This window comes from Colossoma macropomum, unplaced genomic scaffold (genome assembly GCF_904425465.1).
Source record: "Colossoma macropomum unplaced genomic scaffold, Colossoma_macropomum, whole genome shotgun sequence".
In the NCBI taxonomy this organism is placed as follows: domain Eukaryota; kingdom Metazoa; phylum Chordata; class Actinopteri; order Characiformes; family Serrasalmidae; genus Colossoma; species Colossoma macropomum.
In genome coordinates, this window is record NW_023494807.1 from 22097505 (window position 1) to 22115992 (window position 18488).

Below are 18488 nucleotides of genomic sequence, written 5' to 3' on the forward strand. Positions count from 1 at the left end.
AAATAATTTGACATGGGTATTTAATGTCTTGTATTTATAGTGAAGACAGTATAGCTGTGGTTCCCCTGGTCCTGAAGAACAACTTTCCTGCAGAGTTTAATTCCAACCTAACATGCTGCCCCTTCCCTTACATAACACTAATGCACCTGATCCAGCCAAACAGGAACGTCTGAAGAAGTTAATTAGCTGGAGCAGCTGTGGCTGATGGTGGTTGGAACTAGACACTGCAGGAATGTAGCTCTCTCCAGGATCTGAGGATCAAAGGATCTGGGGATCTGATCAGGATCAAAATGGCGATCATGTATATGTAATTTTGATGATTGTAAAATAGTCATAAATGAAAAAATTGAAAAAATTAATTTTCTTTGGGGAATACTGTGCAAGGCACTGCGTGTACATGTCTACCATGAACGGATTAAAGTAAATGGATTCAAATAAATTATTAAAATCCATTTTCAGCAAAAACTATCACAAAACTATCATAAAACAATGTGTAGGCAGTGTAGGCAGCATATCTAACCTTTTCATGTAAAAACTTTCTGTGAGGGAGCTTTAAGGTCATTAAACTCTTCAGACATTGGGTTCTTTTCACCTTGACTGTAAACAATTCTGACTCAGCAAGTTTTTCTAGAACATAGCATTTTACATCAAAACACTCTGAATGACTTTACATGTCAACAATTTAATTTAATTAAACCAGTTCCATTTTAAATATTTGCAACTGGCCTCACTTGTCAAGTTATGTAATATAATTACCATCATGTCTTTAACATGCCAAAAAATACACTGAGATACAAACTCAGCTGTCATGTTGTTCTATTATTTCAACCCAGAAGGTTTTATGACATCTAAATGTCAGCAAAAACCTATCTTTTGCCATAGGTGTTATGGCAGATTAAAAGGGAAGTTGACAATAGCAGCCTTTATGACAACTGCTTCTTATTGGCATAAGTCTTTATAAATGTTTGTGTAGGTTTAAGTCAGTTGTCATGAAAGGCTAATGCAGGTTCTCATGTAGCCTTATGAACAGTAAAGTGTTACCTAATAAACTTGATTCCAGAAGAAACGCTGGATGAGTTAACATTGCTACATTTGCCGTACATTTTACAGAGCCACGTTTAGAGGAATGGCGGTGAGTTTAAATAGTTGAAACACAGGAGCTGCAGATATTACAGGGTTTAGGCTTTCTCTTTAAAACAGATCAACACTGCCGACATTTAAACCACTGTTTTACCTTCTAGAAATTATTGTTTTACAGGGTGACTAAAATCAATAAAAGTTCAGCTCATCTGAATTTCACATACTTATCTTGCATCTTCCCACTCTTGCTTGTGCCATGTTCATTCTCAGAAGCTGTTACTGCAGGAGGGTTAGTTGTTCTTCAAAAAGCAAAGAGCAAAAACAGGCTATATTGAGGTGTGAAAGTACAGCAGTTTTTGAACGCTTACACAAAGTAGAATGTCAATACTTACAGCTCTGCTGTTGTTGTCTCTTTATTTCTGCTCACAGGTGTAGAACCTAGAAGTGCAAAATAAACATTCATCAGAGGTGGCAGAAATACACAAGTTCCTTACTTAGGCAGAAGTAGTAGTAATTTAGCAAAAAAAGTAGAAGTATGACTTAGATTTTTTACTCAAGTAGAAGTATATAAGTATATGCTCCTAAACATACTTAAAGTATAAAAAGTACAAGTATTTGTTTTTTTTAAATGATTGCTAATCATTCAATTTTTTAAAAAGGATACATTGTTGTTGAGTGTACGTAATGGTCATAATGATTTATAATAGAACTACAAGCATCACCCACAAAAATCCAGAATTTGAGATGGACATTGTTGGAATCTCAACAAAGAAAAACTGTTGATTTTTACTTTAGCAGTCAATACTGAACACCAGATCACACTGTAGGTGTATTCACATTTATAATTTTTCATTTTTTTTTTTAATATATTTGTACGTGTTTCCTGTCACACAGGTAGGGGAATGAAATAAGTTCACATAAGCACTATATGATGAGTTAAGAGGACCTATGATAGGAAGTATTTGTTTGATGGTGAGAAACAGTGAATATGTGAGAATAATAGTATAATTTTGTGACATCCAAATACTGTGAAATGGCGAACGCTCGTTGGCTGGTTGTTCTTTCACCAAGTATTAAAACGTTTCAGCTTATAATAGTTTATAGTGGTTCCGTTTGCATGTGGAGAGAGTAAGTGGATAAACTGGTCATGCTTAAGGGACTGTAAAGTTCATTTCGCTAATGCTAAAAGGATTAAGAGCTATAATCTCTAAAAACTCTTACCTACCAATCCTTATATTGCTAAATTTCTTTCGGGATCAATAAAGTATCTAGCTATCTAGCTGTATAATAAAACAAGCTGGAGTCCAGTTAGCTTTAACCTCCGCTAGCTTTAGCCTGTTAGCTCGTATGGAAAAACTATAGCCTCCTCTGGCTTTAACCTCCGCTAGCTTGGCCTATTTGCCCTTGTAAACAAGCTGTAGCTCCGCTAGCTCTAATCTCCGCTAGCTTTAGCCAGTTGGCTGTTATAAATAAGCCACAGCGTCCACTAGCTTTAGTCCCCGCTAGCTTTAGCCTGTTGGCTCTTACAAATAAGCTATAGCATCCGCTAGCTTTAGCCTGTTGGCTCCTGTAGATAAGCTTTAACCTCCGCTAGCTTTAGCCTGTTAGCTCGTATGGAAAAACTATAGCCTCCTCTGGCTTTAACCTCCGCTAGCTTGGCCTATTTGCCCTTGTAAACAAGCTGTAGCTCCGCTAGCTCTAATCTCCGCTAGCTTTAGCCAGTTGGCTGTTATAAATAAGCCACAGCGTCCACTAGCTTTAGTCCCCGCTAGCTTTAGCCTGTTGGCTCTTACAAATAAGCTATAGCATCCGCTAGCTTTAGCCTGTTGGCTCCTGTAGATAAGCTTTGAGCCTCCGCTAGCAGTTAGCCATTTGGCCCTGTTCGGTAGGCCTAGCTAAGTCACTGTTAGCATTTACTGACTTACTTGCAGCTGTAAACTAGCTTGCACTGGCAGTTTGCCTTCATGGATGTAATGCTTACCGGGTTATTGGAAAAGAAGCAATTTTAGGAATTTTTATGTTGTTTACTTTTGGTTTTACATTTGTTTGAGTTCAGTATTTTGGTAAAGTCCAATGAATGTAGTGCAGTCACAGCAGAAAATAGCTAGCTAATGCAATGGGAATAGTATTGTGAGCAGAATGCTGAACAGAGCTTAAGGAAGGAGCTGAGAGTATTTATGTGAAGTATTGAGAAAGCTTTAAGTCCATTTGATGTGTCAGTGCATTTGTATATTATAGTAATCGCTAATGTGGTAAGAGTTTACATGTGTATGTATGTATAGATATATATCTGTATAGATATGCTGATTATAATGATGTCATGTATTTGTGACTATTTACATGTATATTAGACATGTCTAACTGCACTTCTATGTGAAGAACTAGAATGAGCTTCTATTGAGTATTCATACATGAATTTGTCTCTGTATATTTTTAAATGAAGAGCTAAGCTGTGAAACTGCACGAAGGACAAATGAAAAACCAAAGCCTTAGTTAAAGATTGTATTCAATAAAAAGAAAAAATATATATATACACAACTGGGAGCTTGAACACAAAGCCACTGTTTCACCATCTCCTTCTTTATATATCGTGGCACACAGGAACATGACTGTTCCGCCTCACACACCCTGGGGCGTGTAACAATCAGATAATTCCACAGTGGGATTTGTTTTCAGACCAGTTACATGATGCAGACCAGCCCACCCCAAACTACGCACACACATACACACACACACACACACACACACACACACACAAAACAAAACACGCTAATGTCCTGCAATGTCATAAGGCTATAGGCTGTCAGCGGTGCAGTCATCACTCTACATATTCCAGCACTTCCACACTGATACAAAACAAGAGCAACCAATCAGAAAGCTGGATTCACACAAACACAACCAACACTACAGTACCTTCAGTATAAAGCATGCTCAATACAGACACAACTTCTGTCCAGAGAAGACGACAAGTTAACCCCTTAAAATCCCAGTTAAATCAAACAGCTGATGTATGGAGACAGGGAAATACAACACAGCAAGCTTAAACACCTAAACCTAATCATAGTAGATAAAAGCATATGAAAAGGATATGAAACGTTTTTTGGTCTATTTATGGTCGATGCACTGAAGTAATGTTAGATGTTTGCTTTGGCATTTTCACAAAGCGCATACCACTTTATGTAGTAAAACAGCACTAAGTACCAAATTCACAAAAAAAAAACAAAACACCACAACTACGTTTTTTTAACATTTGTTTTCAGCTTTAGATGGGAGAAAAAACAATTAATCTCAACTGGAGCTTAAAGAGAAAGATTGAAGCAAATATATTAAACTTAGTAGAGCTGCCTGTTGTGTCAGCCGGCAGCAGATTGGATAATATTGAGGCCAGATTCACAGTTGCACTAATCTCTCGAGGCTGAAGTCAGCTTATTCAAATTTCTGTTTCACCTTAAAAAATTCTGCTGTTGCACACTATCGTTCGTCCAGGCGTCTGAACGTAACTGCTACATCATTTAAGGTGGAACAGGAACTGAAGCTATCAGCTTCATCTTAGCTCTATCTTCTGTACAAGTCTCAGTAACAATCAGCAAACCGAGGTTGTATCACTTGAGGTTGGTGTCACCGCTAAATTAGGTTTAACCGCTAAATCACTACAGATATACACTTGAATATAATATAGTTTGAGCATCCTTGTGCTTATTTGCGTGAGTTTTCTTTTGTTTCTTCCTTTACTCCTCTTCCCTACATGCTCACTGCTGCACCTGTAAGTGTGAAAGTAGTCAACCACAGGTTTACTCCGCTCCCCCTGTCACTACCCAATTTGAACCAGAAACCCGATTCAGACTACGGAAACTCTAGAGGGCGCTACCGAGCGAGTCCAAAATGAATGGGTTAATATGGAGCCTATAAGTAAAATCAGTTTGTAACTGCTTAAACTTTTTTTAATATAAAGGAATACATCCATTACCTGAGCACAGAACAGCATAACACATTTTAACACTGCAGTTATTTTTTTGAGTTGTCTTGAGTTATATAAGTGTATAACGGTGCCTCATGTATGTTCATGATGACAGTGAGCACGAACAGCCAATGAGCAGCCCCACTCATCAACCAATCAGCACTCAGTAGCGGTAATGCTAGCTTTCTGCTGGCTAAAACCCATTTGCTGCAGAAAAAAGGAAACATACAGGTTTTCTTTGCTATTTTTCAGTGAAATATATCCTTCTACTTTCTAAAATTAAGGAAACGTTCTGGGCAAGTGATTTAGAAACAATTTTTTAACTTTTCATTTTTAGCCGTTTAGCCGTATTCACCCCTATTCATTGAGGAATCGCTCATGGGCGCCCTCTGGCATTTTGTAGTCCTGTTTCTGATATAACAGGGAAAATAAGAAAAGGCCAGGCTCCTCCCCCCGTACAATTCTGTTTTGCATGTAGGCACCATAATATAATTGCCTGCTTAAAAATGTTTTTTTTTTATTATAAACACATAAATAAATAAATTGATAAAGTAACAAGCCTGTTTTGATAATGTAGTGAGTAAAAAGTACAGATTTGTCTTTTGAAATATAGTGAGTAAATGTAAAAGGTTTTAAGTGACAGAAATACTCAAGCAAAGTACAGATAATTACTTAAGTACAGTAACGAAATAGAAGTACATCATTACTTCATTACTTGCCACCTCTGATGTTTATTCTTTCTATTTCCTAATTTGATTCATTTTAAGGCTCTGCTTGTAATCAGACCTGAAATGATTTCAATGATTTCTGTTTTTTGTTGTTGTTACTGTTGAAAATGAGATACAAATTGGTGTGATTGGAACAACATTATAGCTTGATAGTCAGCAGGTATGAACAGTATTTCTAATAAATGTGATCTTACTTGAAGGTTTTTCAGTGACAGTGAGGTGAACAGTAACCCCCACATCTCCTGCTTTGAACCAGTACCAGCCAGCATCACTCTTCTGCAGACCCCTCATCTCCACATTAATGGATCCTCTCCAATCATCATTGACCAGCACTGCTGAATTCTGAGATGTGTCAGTCCTCCCCACTTTGTAGCAGCTCCAGTCTGTAAATCTGCACCACTTCTTCCATTGCTTTTGATGTTCAGCACTGTAGAGACACTGGACACTGACACTGCCCCCTTCCTGACCACTAACTCTGCTGTTTATCACTGACACAGCAGGATCTGAATAAAGAGGCAGAGAATGAGTGGTGAAAATACATCCTCCATCATAAGTGACACGTTACAAGCTTTAAGTGACATTGAACATATTCAGCCTCACACAAAGAGACTTCTTACCTGCACTGACTGTCAGGTATAAATAATCCCTGTCATCAGGGGTCTCTGTCCCACCAATTTCCACAGCACACCAATAATATCCAGAGTCAGAGTCTTGGAGGCTCTTCAGTTCCACAGTGAACATATTCTGGGTTGGATGATCAGTGACTGATGTTCTTCCACTTGTGTCTGTATAGGCTACTATTTCACAGGAGGACCAGTACTCCCCCTTACACCAGTATTTAATGTTTGATTTGTATTTCTCATCATAAAAACATGGAATACTGAGAGATCCTCCACGTTTTACAGCTAAATTCTTCAGTGTCTTCATGCTCTCAGAATCTGCCGAAAAGAAGCCAAAATATACCACAGCCTCAGTCCTACACTCTTAAAACTATTCTGCAAGGGTCCATTAGTATAAGCAATGATTATACACTTACTTTCCACTTTATTAGGCACCCTTATCTTGTATCTACATTCGTTGTCCATTTTATCAAAACTAAATAAACAAACTTATTAGGAAGGCTGGCTCTGTTGTAGGAGTCAAGCTGGACTCTTTGGAGGTTGTGGCAGAACAAAGCACACTCAAAAAGCTATTAGCCATCTTAGATAACACCTCACATCCCCTGCATGCTACACTGGATAGACAGAGAAGCACATTCAGTGGCCGACTGTTACAGCTGCGCTGTGTTAAAGAGCACGTAAGATCTTTTTTACCCACTGCTATAAGGCTCTACAAAGAGTCTGCTGACTGCAGAGACAGTACTAATCTCTCCGCTTACCATATAGGTCCACTTTGTAGTTCAACAATAAGACACTGTAGTCCATCTGTTTCTCTCAAAAATGTGTTAGCTCCCCTTTACCCTTTACTTCAATAGTCAGAACCCACACAGTGCAGGTATTATTTGGGTGGTGGATCATTCTTAACATTGACGCTGACACAGTAGTGGTGTGTGTGTGTGTGTGTGTGTGTGTGTGTGTGCTGCAGTTGATTACACCCTGCAGCAAGGCTATGTCAGTGTCACTGCTGGGCTGAGAATAGTCCACCAACAAAAATATCCAGTCAACAGCGTCCTGTGACGAAGGACTAGACGATGACCAACACAAACTGTGCAGCAACAGATGAGCTATCGTCTCTGACTTTACATCTACAAGGTGGACCAACAATGTAGGAGTGTCTAACAGAGTGGACAGTAATGAACACAGTCCAGCAGCACTGCTTTGTCTGATCCAGTCATACCAGCACAACACACACTAACACTCCACCAACACATCAGTGTCATTGCAGTGCTGAGAATGATCCACGACCCAAATAGTACCTGCTCTGAGGTGGTCAGGACCTGACCATTAATGAACAGGGTAAAACAAACAAACTATACAGAGAAATACATGGATTCCAATTTGTCTCAAAAATGCTGTGGACCTGATAACATTGGACCCCTTTTGTACATACAGAACCATTACAACTTGATTTAACATTTGGATAAATGTGTCTGTGCCACTTGGTAAACAATCACATCCACAATGTTATGATGATCAGTTATTAAAATGTTTTAAAAATGATTCTACAGAAATATTTCTATTGCTATAAATTACAGGGCTTTTTGATACTACATTGAGCCCTTCTTGCTAAGGGTGAACCCAGAAACAACTTCACAACTATCAGTGTCTGTAAAATGTTCACTGCTAAGTAAAGACACTTCTTGTGAAACACATTAAGTTAGATATAAAACATTAAAAAGAAGAACACATCAAAGATGTCAGTGTCCACCTGCACCCTGACATGGATGAGTTAAAGCATTTAAAGCAGTGAAAGTGTAAAGAACACAAATTCAGCGCAAAGGAATGATGCAGCATTGATCTTACCTGAGATACAGAGGAGTAACACAAATAGAACTAAAGAACTCATGAGTGAATGAAAGTGCATGTTTCTTTAAGAGGCTCTAGTGACAAATACTCTTCCTGCCTCTGAGTGAAGCACCTCCACTTCAGTGCTTTTCCTGTCCCCCCACCCCCTCTTTGCTAGTACTCATTCTATCTAATGCATAGGGGAAAAACATCAGTAAAGTGCAGAACTCAAAGATTTTCCAGTGACCTTTAGAGCATCATGCTTAATTAATTAACTAATTAATGAGTTACAAAATTTTATTTTGCCTCCTTCGATATTAATAACCAGTCATTTACAGAAGTCTTAGGTAAGTATGTGTGAACTAATTAGCTCTAAGGCTGGCTTTACACAGTGAAACTTCCATGCAACTACTTGCTTGAAACCCATGTGAAACTAAATTGCACTTCAGTTGCATAATATAAGTGTCTTGGAATTCACTTGAAACTCAGTCGCAACAGTTGCAGGTGTCTCAACTCCATCAAACAAGTTTAACAGTCATTCAGAATGCTGATGACGTGATAATTACAACCCCACTTCCAAAAAAGTTGGGGCGCTGTGTAAAATGTAAATCAGAACAAAATGCAATGATGTGCAAATAATTTAAACCCTATATTTAATTGAAAATAGTACAAAGACAACATATCAAATGTTGAAACTGAGAAATTGTTTTTTTCTTTTAATTTGCCCATTTTGAATTTGATGCCAACAACACGTTCCAAAAAAGTTGGGATGGGGCAACAAAAGGCTGGTAAAGTTGCGTAATAATAATAAAAAAAAAACACCTGGTAGTTAATTGGCAACAGGTCAGTAATATGATTGGGTATACAAAGAGCATCTCAGAGAGGCTGAGTCTTTCAGAAGTGAAGATGAGGAGGGGTTCACCACTCTGTGAAAGACTGTGCAAGCAAATAGTGCAACAATTCAAGAATAACATTTCTCAACATAAAACAGCAAAGAACTTTTGCTTTTCATCATCTACGGTACATAATAACATTAAAAGTTTCAGAGAATCTGGAGAAATCTCTGTATGCAAGGGACAAGGCCAAAAACCAGTATTTGCTGGCCATGATCTTTGGGCCCTCGTATGGCACCGCACTAAAAAACAGACATGATTCTGTAGAGGAAATCACTGAATGGGTTTAGAAACACTTCTGAAAACCACTGTCTGTGAACACAGTTCATTGCTGCATCCACAAATGCAAGTTAAAACTCTAAAAACGCAAAGAAGAAACCATACATAAACAGGACCCAGAAATTCTGCCATCTTCTCTGGACCCAAACTCATTTAAAATGGACTGAAGTGGAAAAGTGTCCTGTGGTCCAACAAATCATGGACACTGTGTCCTCTGGGGTAAACACCACTCAGCTTGTTATCAGTGCACAGTTCAAAAGCCAGTATTCATGATGGTATAGGGGTGCATTAGTGCGCATGGCATGGGTGACATGCACATCTGTGAAGGCACTATTAATGCTGAACAATATATACATGCTTTGGCAACATATGCTGCCGTAAAGACAGCGTCTTTTTCAGGGAAGGCCTTGTTTATTTCAGCAAAACAATATAAAATCACATTCTGCATGTATCACATGCTAAACTGACCTGCCTGCAGTCCAGACCTGTCACCCACTAAAAACATTTGGTGCATTATGAAATGAAAAATACGACAAAGGAGACCCTGAACTGTTGAGCAGCTGAAATCCTACATCAACAAGAATGGTCAAACATTTTACTTTCAAAACTGCAGCAGTTGGTCTCCTCAATTCCCAAACGCGTGGTAAACATGCCCCTGTCTCAACTTTTTTGGAAGGTGTTGTTGGCATCAAATTCAAAATGAACAAATATTTAAAAAATAAAAACAATAAAATTTCTCATTTTCCACATTTGACATATTGTCTTTGTAGTATTTTCCTTTAAAAATACGGTTTATTGATGATCTTTGTTGTTAGATGATTTATTTTCTCCTCTCTTGATGTCCTTTATTTCTACAAATAGCTCAAATTTGGTTGGCATTCAAATGAGCGATATACAAAGGCTATAAAATGCTTGACATATGTAAATAACAACCTTGCTGATGACTTTATTCAAGAAGAATTCTACAGTGTACCCCAAAAAGTGTGTTTTGCTAATTTGGCTAAATAATGGAGTAACTGAATGTGTTCCATGCAACTTTTGTTGCTTCTGAATTGCTTTATGTAACTGTCAAGTTGCATGAGAATTATGTTGCATGCAACTCAACAGGCAACTACTAGCATGAAAGTTTCATTGTATAATGCCACCATAAGACTTATTACCTCTGCTAGATGTAAAGGATGCAAACATCTAGCATGATACAAAATACATGTAACTAAGCTAAGAAAAGCGATAAAAAACTAAAAATGTTTTGAAAATCATGGCCATTATTAAACACATACTAGATAAACATTTCATGCTACATACTCATTTTCTGTATAGGCCTATAGCTTGAAATGTTTGCATGATCACAAATCAGAAAACTGCTGAGGGTAAACAAATGCAGCATGCTGTCTGACAAAGAATCTTTTTATTAAGCAAGTAAAGAAACTGATTTATCATTTCAGAAAAAGAACATCTCTAGAACATTGTTACAAGTGGTGAGAATTTCCAGTATAGCTTGGCTGTACCACTCCACTGTGTGTGTGAATGGTTAATGTGTGTAAGCTGCAGTCGTCACAGTGCTGCTTCACTCTTACCACACAGAAGTGTGTGTGTGAAAGAGGCCTAAGTGTCACTTCAAAGTATGTTGGTATCATTAGACTTGTTTGCGATTTGGGAGAGACAACATGGCTGTGCAGGAATGTCTGTTAGATAATTTCAGTCTTTCTGCTGTTGGAATGTTGTTCGATCACACTGAACGTTCAGATAAGAACAGAGAAGCTTTCAAGGCAGAATGATAAACAGTGTTTAGTAAACATTTAGTTCTATTTTTGAACCGTACAAAAATTCCTGCTTCGCATGTTGTTTGGTGGATGTGATGAAACCCAGTTTGAACCAAAACGAATGTCAAAAGGAAGCTTTAGACGTTTAAATAATGTGGGTGTTTCACCGGAACATTTGTTGTCATTTAACGACGTGACTTTATTCGACCAGCTTTTAAATGTCAAAATTGTGATTGTTACAGAGTAAATAACAGTGGTCCATTTCAGAGTTTCCAAACTCACGAAGAACCTCACGAAAAAGGATACTGTCTTCTATTATTAAACAAACATTATTATGTTATTTTAAATTTAAAGGTTTTCTCTAAAAATGTGTGCAAAGCCTGTCATAAACTGTCCCTCCAAACTGAGGTCTTCAGAGACTCACTCCAAACTGGCAAGATGTCTGGGACCAGAAACCTACAAATGTGATTTTTTTTTCTGTTAAAAATAAAGTAACCACTGTATTATCTTAGTTTAATGTCATTTCAATGTATTACGGTCCTTTTCTTTAAAACAATCATACAAATTCACAGGTAGTATGCTAATGTCTCAGTAGCTAGCTAGACTGCTGCACCATTTTAAGGTGGAATGAGAAAACTTGAACAAGAAGCTGGCTAATAGCTGACTTCAGCTTTGTAACACCAAAGAATTAGGGGTGTAATAATAAATAACTGTCGTATCCCCCTCTTTAAAAGCCTATGATTACCTAAATTTAGCCAAAGCCCAGCAGTGAGGTTGCTGAACTTTACCCTCCTCTGCTGTCACTGCAGACTGGCAGGGTCGCCCACAGAGCACTGCTAGTAGCCTGTTAATGAAGTAATGTTCTTTATTTGAGGGTCCCATTTCTTAGGGGAAGATTTCAATCACTGCCCCTTGTAACTCCAAGGGGCAAGGTGACACTCGAAAACAAGGGTAGGGGCAAAAATAAGAAATGGGATTGGGCCTATGAGAAGTTTAAATCCTGTTATGGGGGTTTGAGGGGTAAATGAAACTGTAGAGGGAAAAGTCAGAGAACTTGAGCTGGGAAAGCAGAAGCTGACCAGAAATATCACCTCTAAACTGTAAAGCAGCTGAACTCTAGCACAGTTTGATGATTTCTCTGCACATACACATCTAAATCTGCTCATTGAAGCTGAATTCAACTAGTTTTACTCCGTTCTAGAGAAACTTCCTGAGTGAGAATTGTTCACAGTGGTGGTGATAGGAACCAGACTTCTTAAGAGTTTAATGTCTCTAAAAGCTACACCAAATAAAATGGTGGTGAAAATGCTACCTGGTGCTTCTAATGTTTTAAAAAGGTTTTGTGATAAAATTTTGTCCTAAAACTTTTTTTTTTTTCAATAAATTTCAATTATGTTTTATTTTCAAATCTGTTTATGGTACAGACGTACATTTGGGAAACATATTTTTTGGATTTTACCGAGTAAGAAGGTAAAGCTTAACTGCTTGTTTTGGATGGTAAATACAACAGCCATATTTGTGATGTAGACATCACAACTACAGAGTTAGTAAGTTTCTCTACAGTAAACCATTTCACATCAAACAATCAACCATTTCACATCATTATGCACTGTAAAAACGTTTCTGTTTCAGATGCCAATACTGTACTGTAAATTAACAGTAGATATACTGTCAATTTAATTTACAGCTTGATACTGTATTATTACTGTATTCAATTTTACAGTAATTTACCGAAAACAGACACCAGTACAGTACTGGAAGTTTAAAGTATCTGAACTGTAACCTCTTTTATTTACTGATTATTACAGTATTATTTTATTACAGCATTTGTTTACCTACTGTAAATTTACAGTTTCTAATTTAAATTTACATTGTGCTACTGTAGTACATTATAATTACTGCATTGGCTTGCCTTTTACAGCACTTTATTGTAATTTTACATAACCTAGTAATTTTAAGAGCCTGTTACTGTATACATATTTCAAAAACTCAAACTCAAAAACTCCAACTTCACAGTTCTGCTTTATTTTATTAACATCATGTATCTACAGTGATACATATTTCAAGGCTTTGGATCTGGAATAATAATAATAATAATAATAATAATAAAAACAGCATCTGAGACAAAAAAAGAAACAACCTTTACTGAAAAAAACAAGAGCTCAACACAACAGCCCACTTACACTAACAATATGGGCAACAGCAACTGAAAATTCCCTCTTTGATTTTCATCCAGGTCTGTCCCATCCACACTGGAGCCTGAAAATAACAGACAAGAATACACAATAATAAAAAAATCTTTTCTTGAATATCAAACAGCCCAAATCGTTTCAGTACAACTACATTGCCAGCACTTCTCTTAAACCACATCCATACCTTAATTAAGGTCTATTTAGGACAAGGTATAAATCACTAACCTACAGAAGTGAATAAAAACTTGCTGTGCATTTGAAGCATTTACAAACCATCTCAGGAGGAGGAGCACTGATCTAGAACCAGTTTTAGTGACAATGAGCATAATAAACGGAAGAACATGATCCAAATTTGGTCCTCTAATTTAATGACTCTTTTGTAAAAGCAATCCTGCCAATATCACTGCGTATACTTACGTATAGTTCACAGTGAGCTATACTCTGTCCTTTATGAAGTCAAACTATTCTTCCTTATTGGTTATGCTCCTTTTTTATTTACACTTTGCTTTTCTGTGTTTACACTCCTCTTTTTGATTTATGCTCCTCTTTTATGCATTTACACTTTTTTAAATTTAGGCTCTGCATGGCTGTTTATGCTTCTCTGTTTTTGCTGTTTTTATTTAAGCTCTGCTTTTCTGTGGTTATGCTCTTCTTTTTTCTGTGGACTTCAGTTTTACTCCTTTTTGATGTGGGGGGTGGGGAAACAAGAGTGAGGTGTGCCCTGACAAGAAGTTTCACATCATTAACTGAAGCCAACTTCAAAGCCTGACAGCACAACAGAGTTGAATGCTTATAGCAACAGAATGTGTCAGTTAGTTAATTCATCTCAAATACAGTATATGGCCAAAGTTAGTGGACACCAGCTCATTCGCAGCACACAAGTTGTTCATTCCATCTCACACACAGGGTAAAATGTTTCACTCCTGTGTCCCAGCCCCCTGAATTAAAAATGGGTCAAAACTGAAGCACAAAGAAAGGAGCGCAAAACAAAAAGGAGAGTGAATTAAAAAGAGCATAAATGCAGAAATAAAAAGATGAGTGTAAAAGCACAGGGTAAATAATGGAGAGGAGTAAATACTATATGAATGTAGTGTAACTATTTAAAACGAATAAATAAGCAGCAACAGGTACCTCAGATGAAGTCCCACTCAAATTCTGTAAGCGTGGATTGATGGCCAAAGCCTTTTTTGAACTAGCTGCCCAGTTCTCTTGCTTATTACTTTGCCTCTGCCTGCCTTTGATCCTCTCTCTGGGTTGATCCTGAAGAAATTTCTGGAAAAAAAAGAAAGAAATAACATGCACTATTATGAAATAAAGATAAAAACAGAACACTTTGGAGCTTACATATAGTCACTGTCCAAAGAAAAACATGCATCTCCATTTTTTTGGATTTTTAGTTTACTGCACCATTTGAACACAGCAGCTGTCCTTCACATTCTGTGAAAATTACATGATGAATGGACCAATTAACTACTCCAAAATTGATGTTACATTCAGTATTTACATTTACAGTTAATGACAACACAGAAGTAGATAGACAAAGTTTAGACCAGATATTTGATTGTTTTCAAGGGAGCAGCGATAAACAATTCTGCGGTTGAGGACTGATTAATTACTGTTATCAGCATGACTTGAACTTTGATCCCTTGATGTTACAGAACTCACGAATGGGAAATTAATAATGCATAATTAAATTATTGACAATTAAACAAAGCATTGGTTGAACATTTAGTTGTTTGTTTCCTTTCTCATCTGAGGTTTTCTCAACACTAAAAATCAAAGGCTTAAAATTCAAAATATTCTTTCTGTCCCAATTTGTAACTGTCCAGCTCTTACATCCATAACAACAGAGAAGACCTTAGTCTGGACAAATCTGATCTTTGTTTGGTAAGACGAATTATTACATTTGAAAATCATTTCCAGTTGTTTCATCCTTGTTCTGCTGAGTGGCGATCTGTGTCATATTCCCTGATTGCAAGATTCTTAGCTGCTGATAACTGATCCCAGTAGGTAAACGTTCTGTCATCCTCTCCATCAAGAGAAACTCAGAGCCAGATTTATTCACAGCGGTAGTAACAGGAACCAGACAGCCAAAGCGTACAATCTTTCTCAAACCACCAAGGCGTATTACAAGAAATCATTCCAAAATTATTTGACTTTGTTTAAAACTTAATGATTTAATTATGCAGGAACTTTACAAAATCTATAGAATTCACATTTTTAAATGAGTTAACTTAATAAAGTTCTGCAAGTTGCTTTATGCGCAACACACACTAATACACGACCATCACGTCAGTGTCACTGCAGCACTGAGAATGACCCACCATCCAAATAATCTGTGGTGGTCCTGACCCTTGTATACAGAGCAACAGATGGACTACAGTCTGTAATTGTAGAACTACAAAGTGCTCCTGTATGGTCAGTGGAGCTGATAAAGTGGACACTGAGGGTAGAAACAAGAAGGTGGTCAAAATGTTATGGCTGATGGATGTATACAGACATACTGTTTTTTGTGTAATGTGTAATTGTAATTCAAAATTCAAATATTCTTCTTATTATTCCTTTGTCATTTTATGGTAACTTGTGTAGTATTAAAAATGACAATTGTCATTTTATTCAACAAAAAATAACCTAAAAAGTAAGCGAAAGAAAGAATTTATTGGTCACTGCATTCATTATGTGTTCCATCAAGGAAAAAGCACTGCAAAAGCATGTGCATTGATTTGTTCTGTTCTTGGGGATTATACTGTATCCAAAAGTATGTGAGTTTTGGTTTAGATGATTTAAAGATGGTGATTTTGATGTTAGTGATTGTGAACATAGACTGAATGTTATAATCAAATATATAATTAAAGTGTCACTGATTGTAGCCCTGCGATGGACTGGCGACCTGTCCAGGGTGTATCCTGCCTTCCGCCCAATGATAGCTGGGATAGGCTCCAGCACCCCACCGCGACCCAGAAGGATAAGCGGTTTAGATGATGTATGTATGTATGTATGTATGTATGTATGACTGTAGCTCGGGCTGTGCTACCCTGGGATCAAGAAGGACGCTGTAGGATGGAGAAATGTCTGCAGCAGTGCTTTCAAGCTTTATTTTCACACCCAACAAACAAAACAATGAAACCAAAATCTGGCCCCCTCTCTGTGGCTGCTAGAATTTTCAGTTCTTTTTCTTAATGTGTGAGGGTTGGGCACTGACAACAGCAGTGAGAGAGGGGTGTTGGTCGGGTGACTGCCACACTGACATATACAGAATAACTTTAACTTGGCAGACCACGTTGTTTGCCAGCTTCATCTGTTGAATTTACATCATACAACTTACTGTGGAATGTGGAACTTACCTGAGTTTACCACCAATATTTATGACTTTGTCAGCTGTTTAAATGCACCTTCCTTCTGGTAAACTTTACGAGTTTACAAGCACCGTCCCAACTCACCATTATAATTATTAGAACAGGGGTGTCAAACTCAGTTCCTGGCAGGCCACAGCTCTGAAGAGATTTGTGTTTTCCTTCTTCTAACACTCTGAATTCAACTCATGAACACCCTGCTAATTAGCTGATCAGGTGTGTTTAAGAGGGACGCACAATGATATTGGAATCATATCAGTGTTGGCAGATATTTGTTTAGTTCTTGTGGTGATAATGTGATTCTATAATGTTTAGAAAAGTCTTTTTGCTCATGAAGCGTAAACGCTTCTGTTCACTTTAACAACTCAGGAGAGAGGTTATGCACAACACTGATATGTTCAGCAGTAAACAGAGTATTTGTTTTTTAAAAAAGAGGCCAACTACACAGACAGAACTTAAAGGCAGGACACTGCAAAATTTTACCTCATTTAATATTAGAGATGCCTCTAAATAGGAATTCCGATGCTGTGCCAATGGATATATCCCATATATTCCATGTTCGTATATCTGCTGATACTGATGCCAACACACAAACACTAGACTGTAGAAATTGGGACTAGATCCACCTGGATTAGCATTACAGAGAAATGAAATATTTAAGGTCACAAAGGCAGTTAAATGAGTTTTGTCATAGTAGCCCAGTGGTGGAGGAAAGTTGGAACAGGAGCCGTTTGTCACTGTGTTACATCACCTTTCCAGTGACCTACTGCTCCTTGATTGACAAAGACAAATGGAGAACTAAAACCCTCACCTTTTTTTCCATCATTACAAAGAACATTACATTTAAAGGTTTCTTTATCTTCTCATTTCAGCATTTGGCCCATATATCTGCTATGTTTACTAAACATTTTTCTGCTTTTCAATCCTGGAGCCGCATTTCTAAGTTAATACTATACTTACACATATCATACAGTTACACTGTAAATAATGAATAAAGTAATGAACTGTAAGGTTATTTTTCCAGGTTGTAATAAGTAAAATGATCCTATTTCAGTTTGAGAGATGAGGTAAGTGATCTGTAATAGATTAACTAACCCAACACTGCTCACTATTCACTGAGGTAGTAAAGATAAATTCTGTAGACCAGCTGTTTCAGTAAAGAGGCTGAGAATCAAAATGTACATGAGTAACCTGTAACATTTTAACAGCAAACATAGAGCAACAACAGAATTCTTCTGTTTGACTGAACTGCGAAACGGAAATCATCATGACTGATGAAGTTCACAGAGAGTCCAGCAGGAGGCTGAGCACACTGATAGTGACCATTTAAAGTCAAATCAAATCAAATCACGTTTATTGTCACATCACATTTACACAAGTGGAAAGTGAGGGAAAGTCTTAGGTGTGTAGCCCCCTTATAGAATTTAAATACCAAAAAATATAAACATCTAAGAAGAAAAAGAAAAAAAAAAAATGTACGGTTGTACACATTCTGTATGTGCAGTTAGTCTGAGGTAGATAATAAATGAGATGCAGGTACTCAGGGGATAGAATATATAGATTCTATATATGATATAGAATCTTCCAGATTATACAAGATATGGATATAAGATGTACAAGATGTCGATCTATACATGTAAGTATAGATTGTTAGATTGAAGGTGCAGAGGATCAGAGTTAGTCTGATGAGATGTTGATGAGGTGTAGATTGTCCATGGAGATGATGATTCCGAGGTGCAGTGACAGGCCTATAGACCGATACACCAGCACTACTGACTGTTCAGCAGCCTGAAGGCCT

The 18488-nt window shown here is 37.4% G+C and overlaps 1 protein-coding gene and 1 pseudogene across 1 annotated transcript in view; one reads left to right on the plus strand and one right to left on the minus strand.

The window, feature by feature from the left end:
• LOC118796713 overlaps positions 1 to 18488 on the plus strand; it is a 50502-nt pseudogene that overhangs the window by 13000 nt on the left and 19014 nt on the right.
• The window catches only part of LOC118796709 (polymeric immunoglobulin receptor-like), a 35644-nt gene that overhangs the window by 4867 nt on the left and 12289 nt on the right, over positions 1 to 18488 (minus strand). The window contains exons 2-5 of the mRNA XM_036555762.1: positions 6384 to 6704; positions 5961 to 6269; positions 1473 to 1518; positions 1305 to 1379 (exon numbers count right to left, since the gene is read on the minus strand). Coding sequence (XP_036411655.1) covers positions 1305 to 1379; positions 1473 to 1518; positions 5961 to 6269; positions 6384 to 6704 — 751 coding nt within the window. The remainder of the gene's footprint in view (positions 1 to 1304; positions 1380 to 1472; positions 1519 to 5960; positions 6270 to 6383; positions 6705 to 18488) is intronic.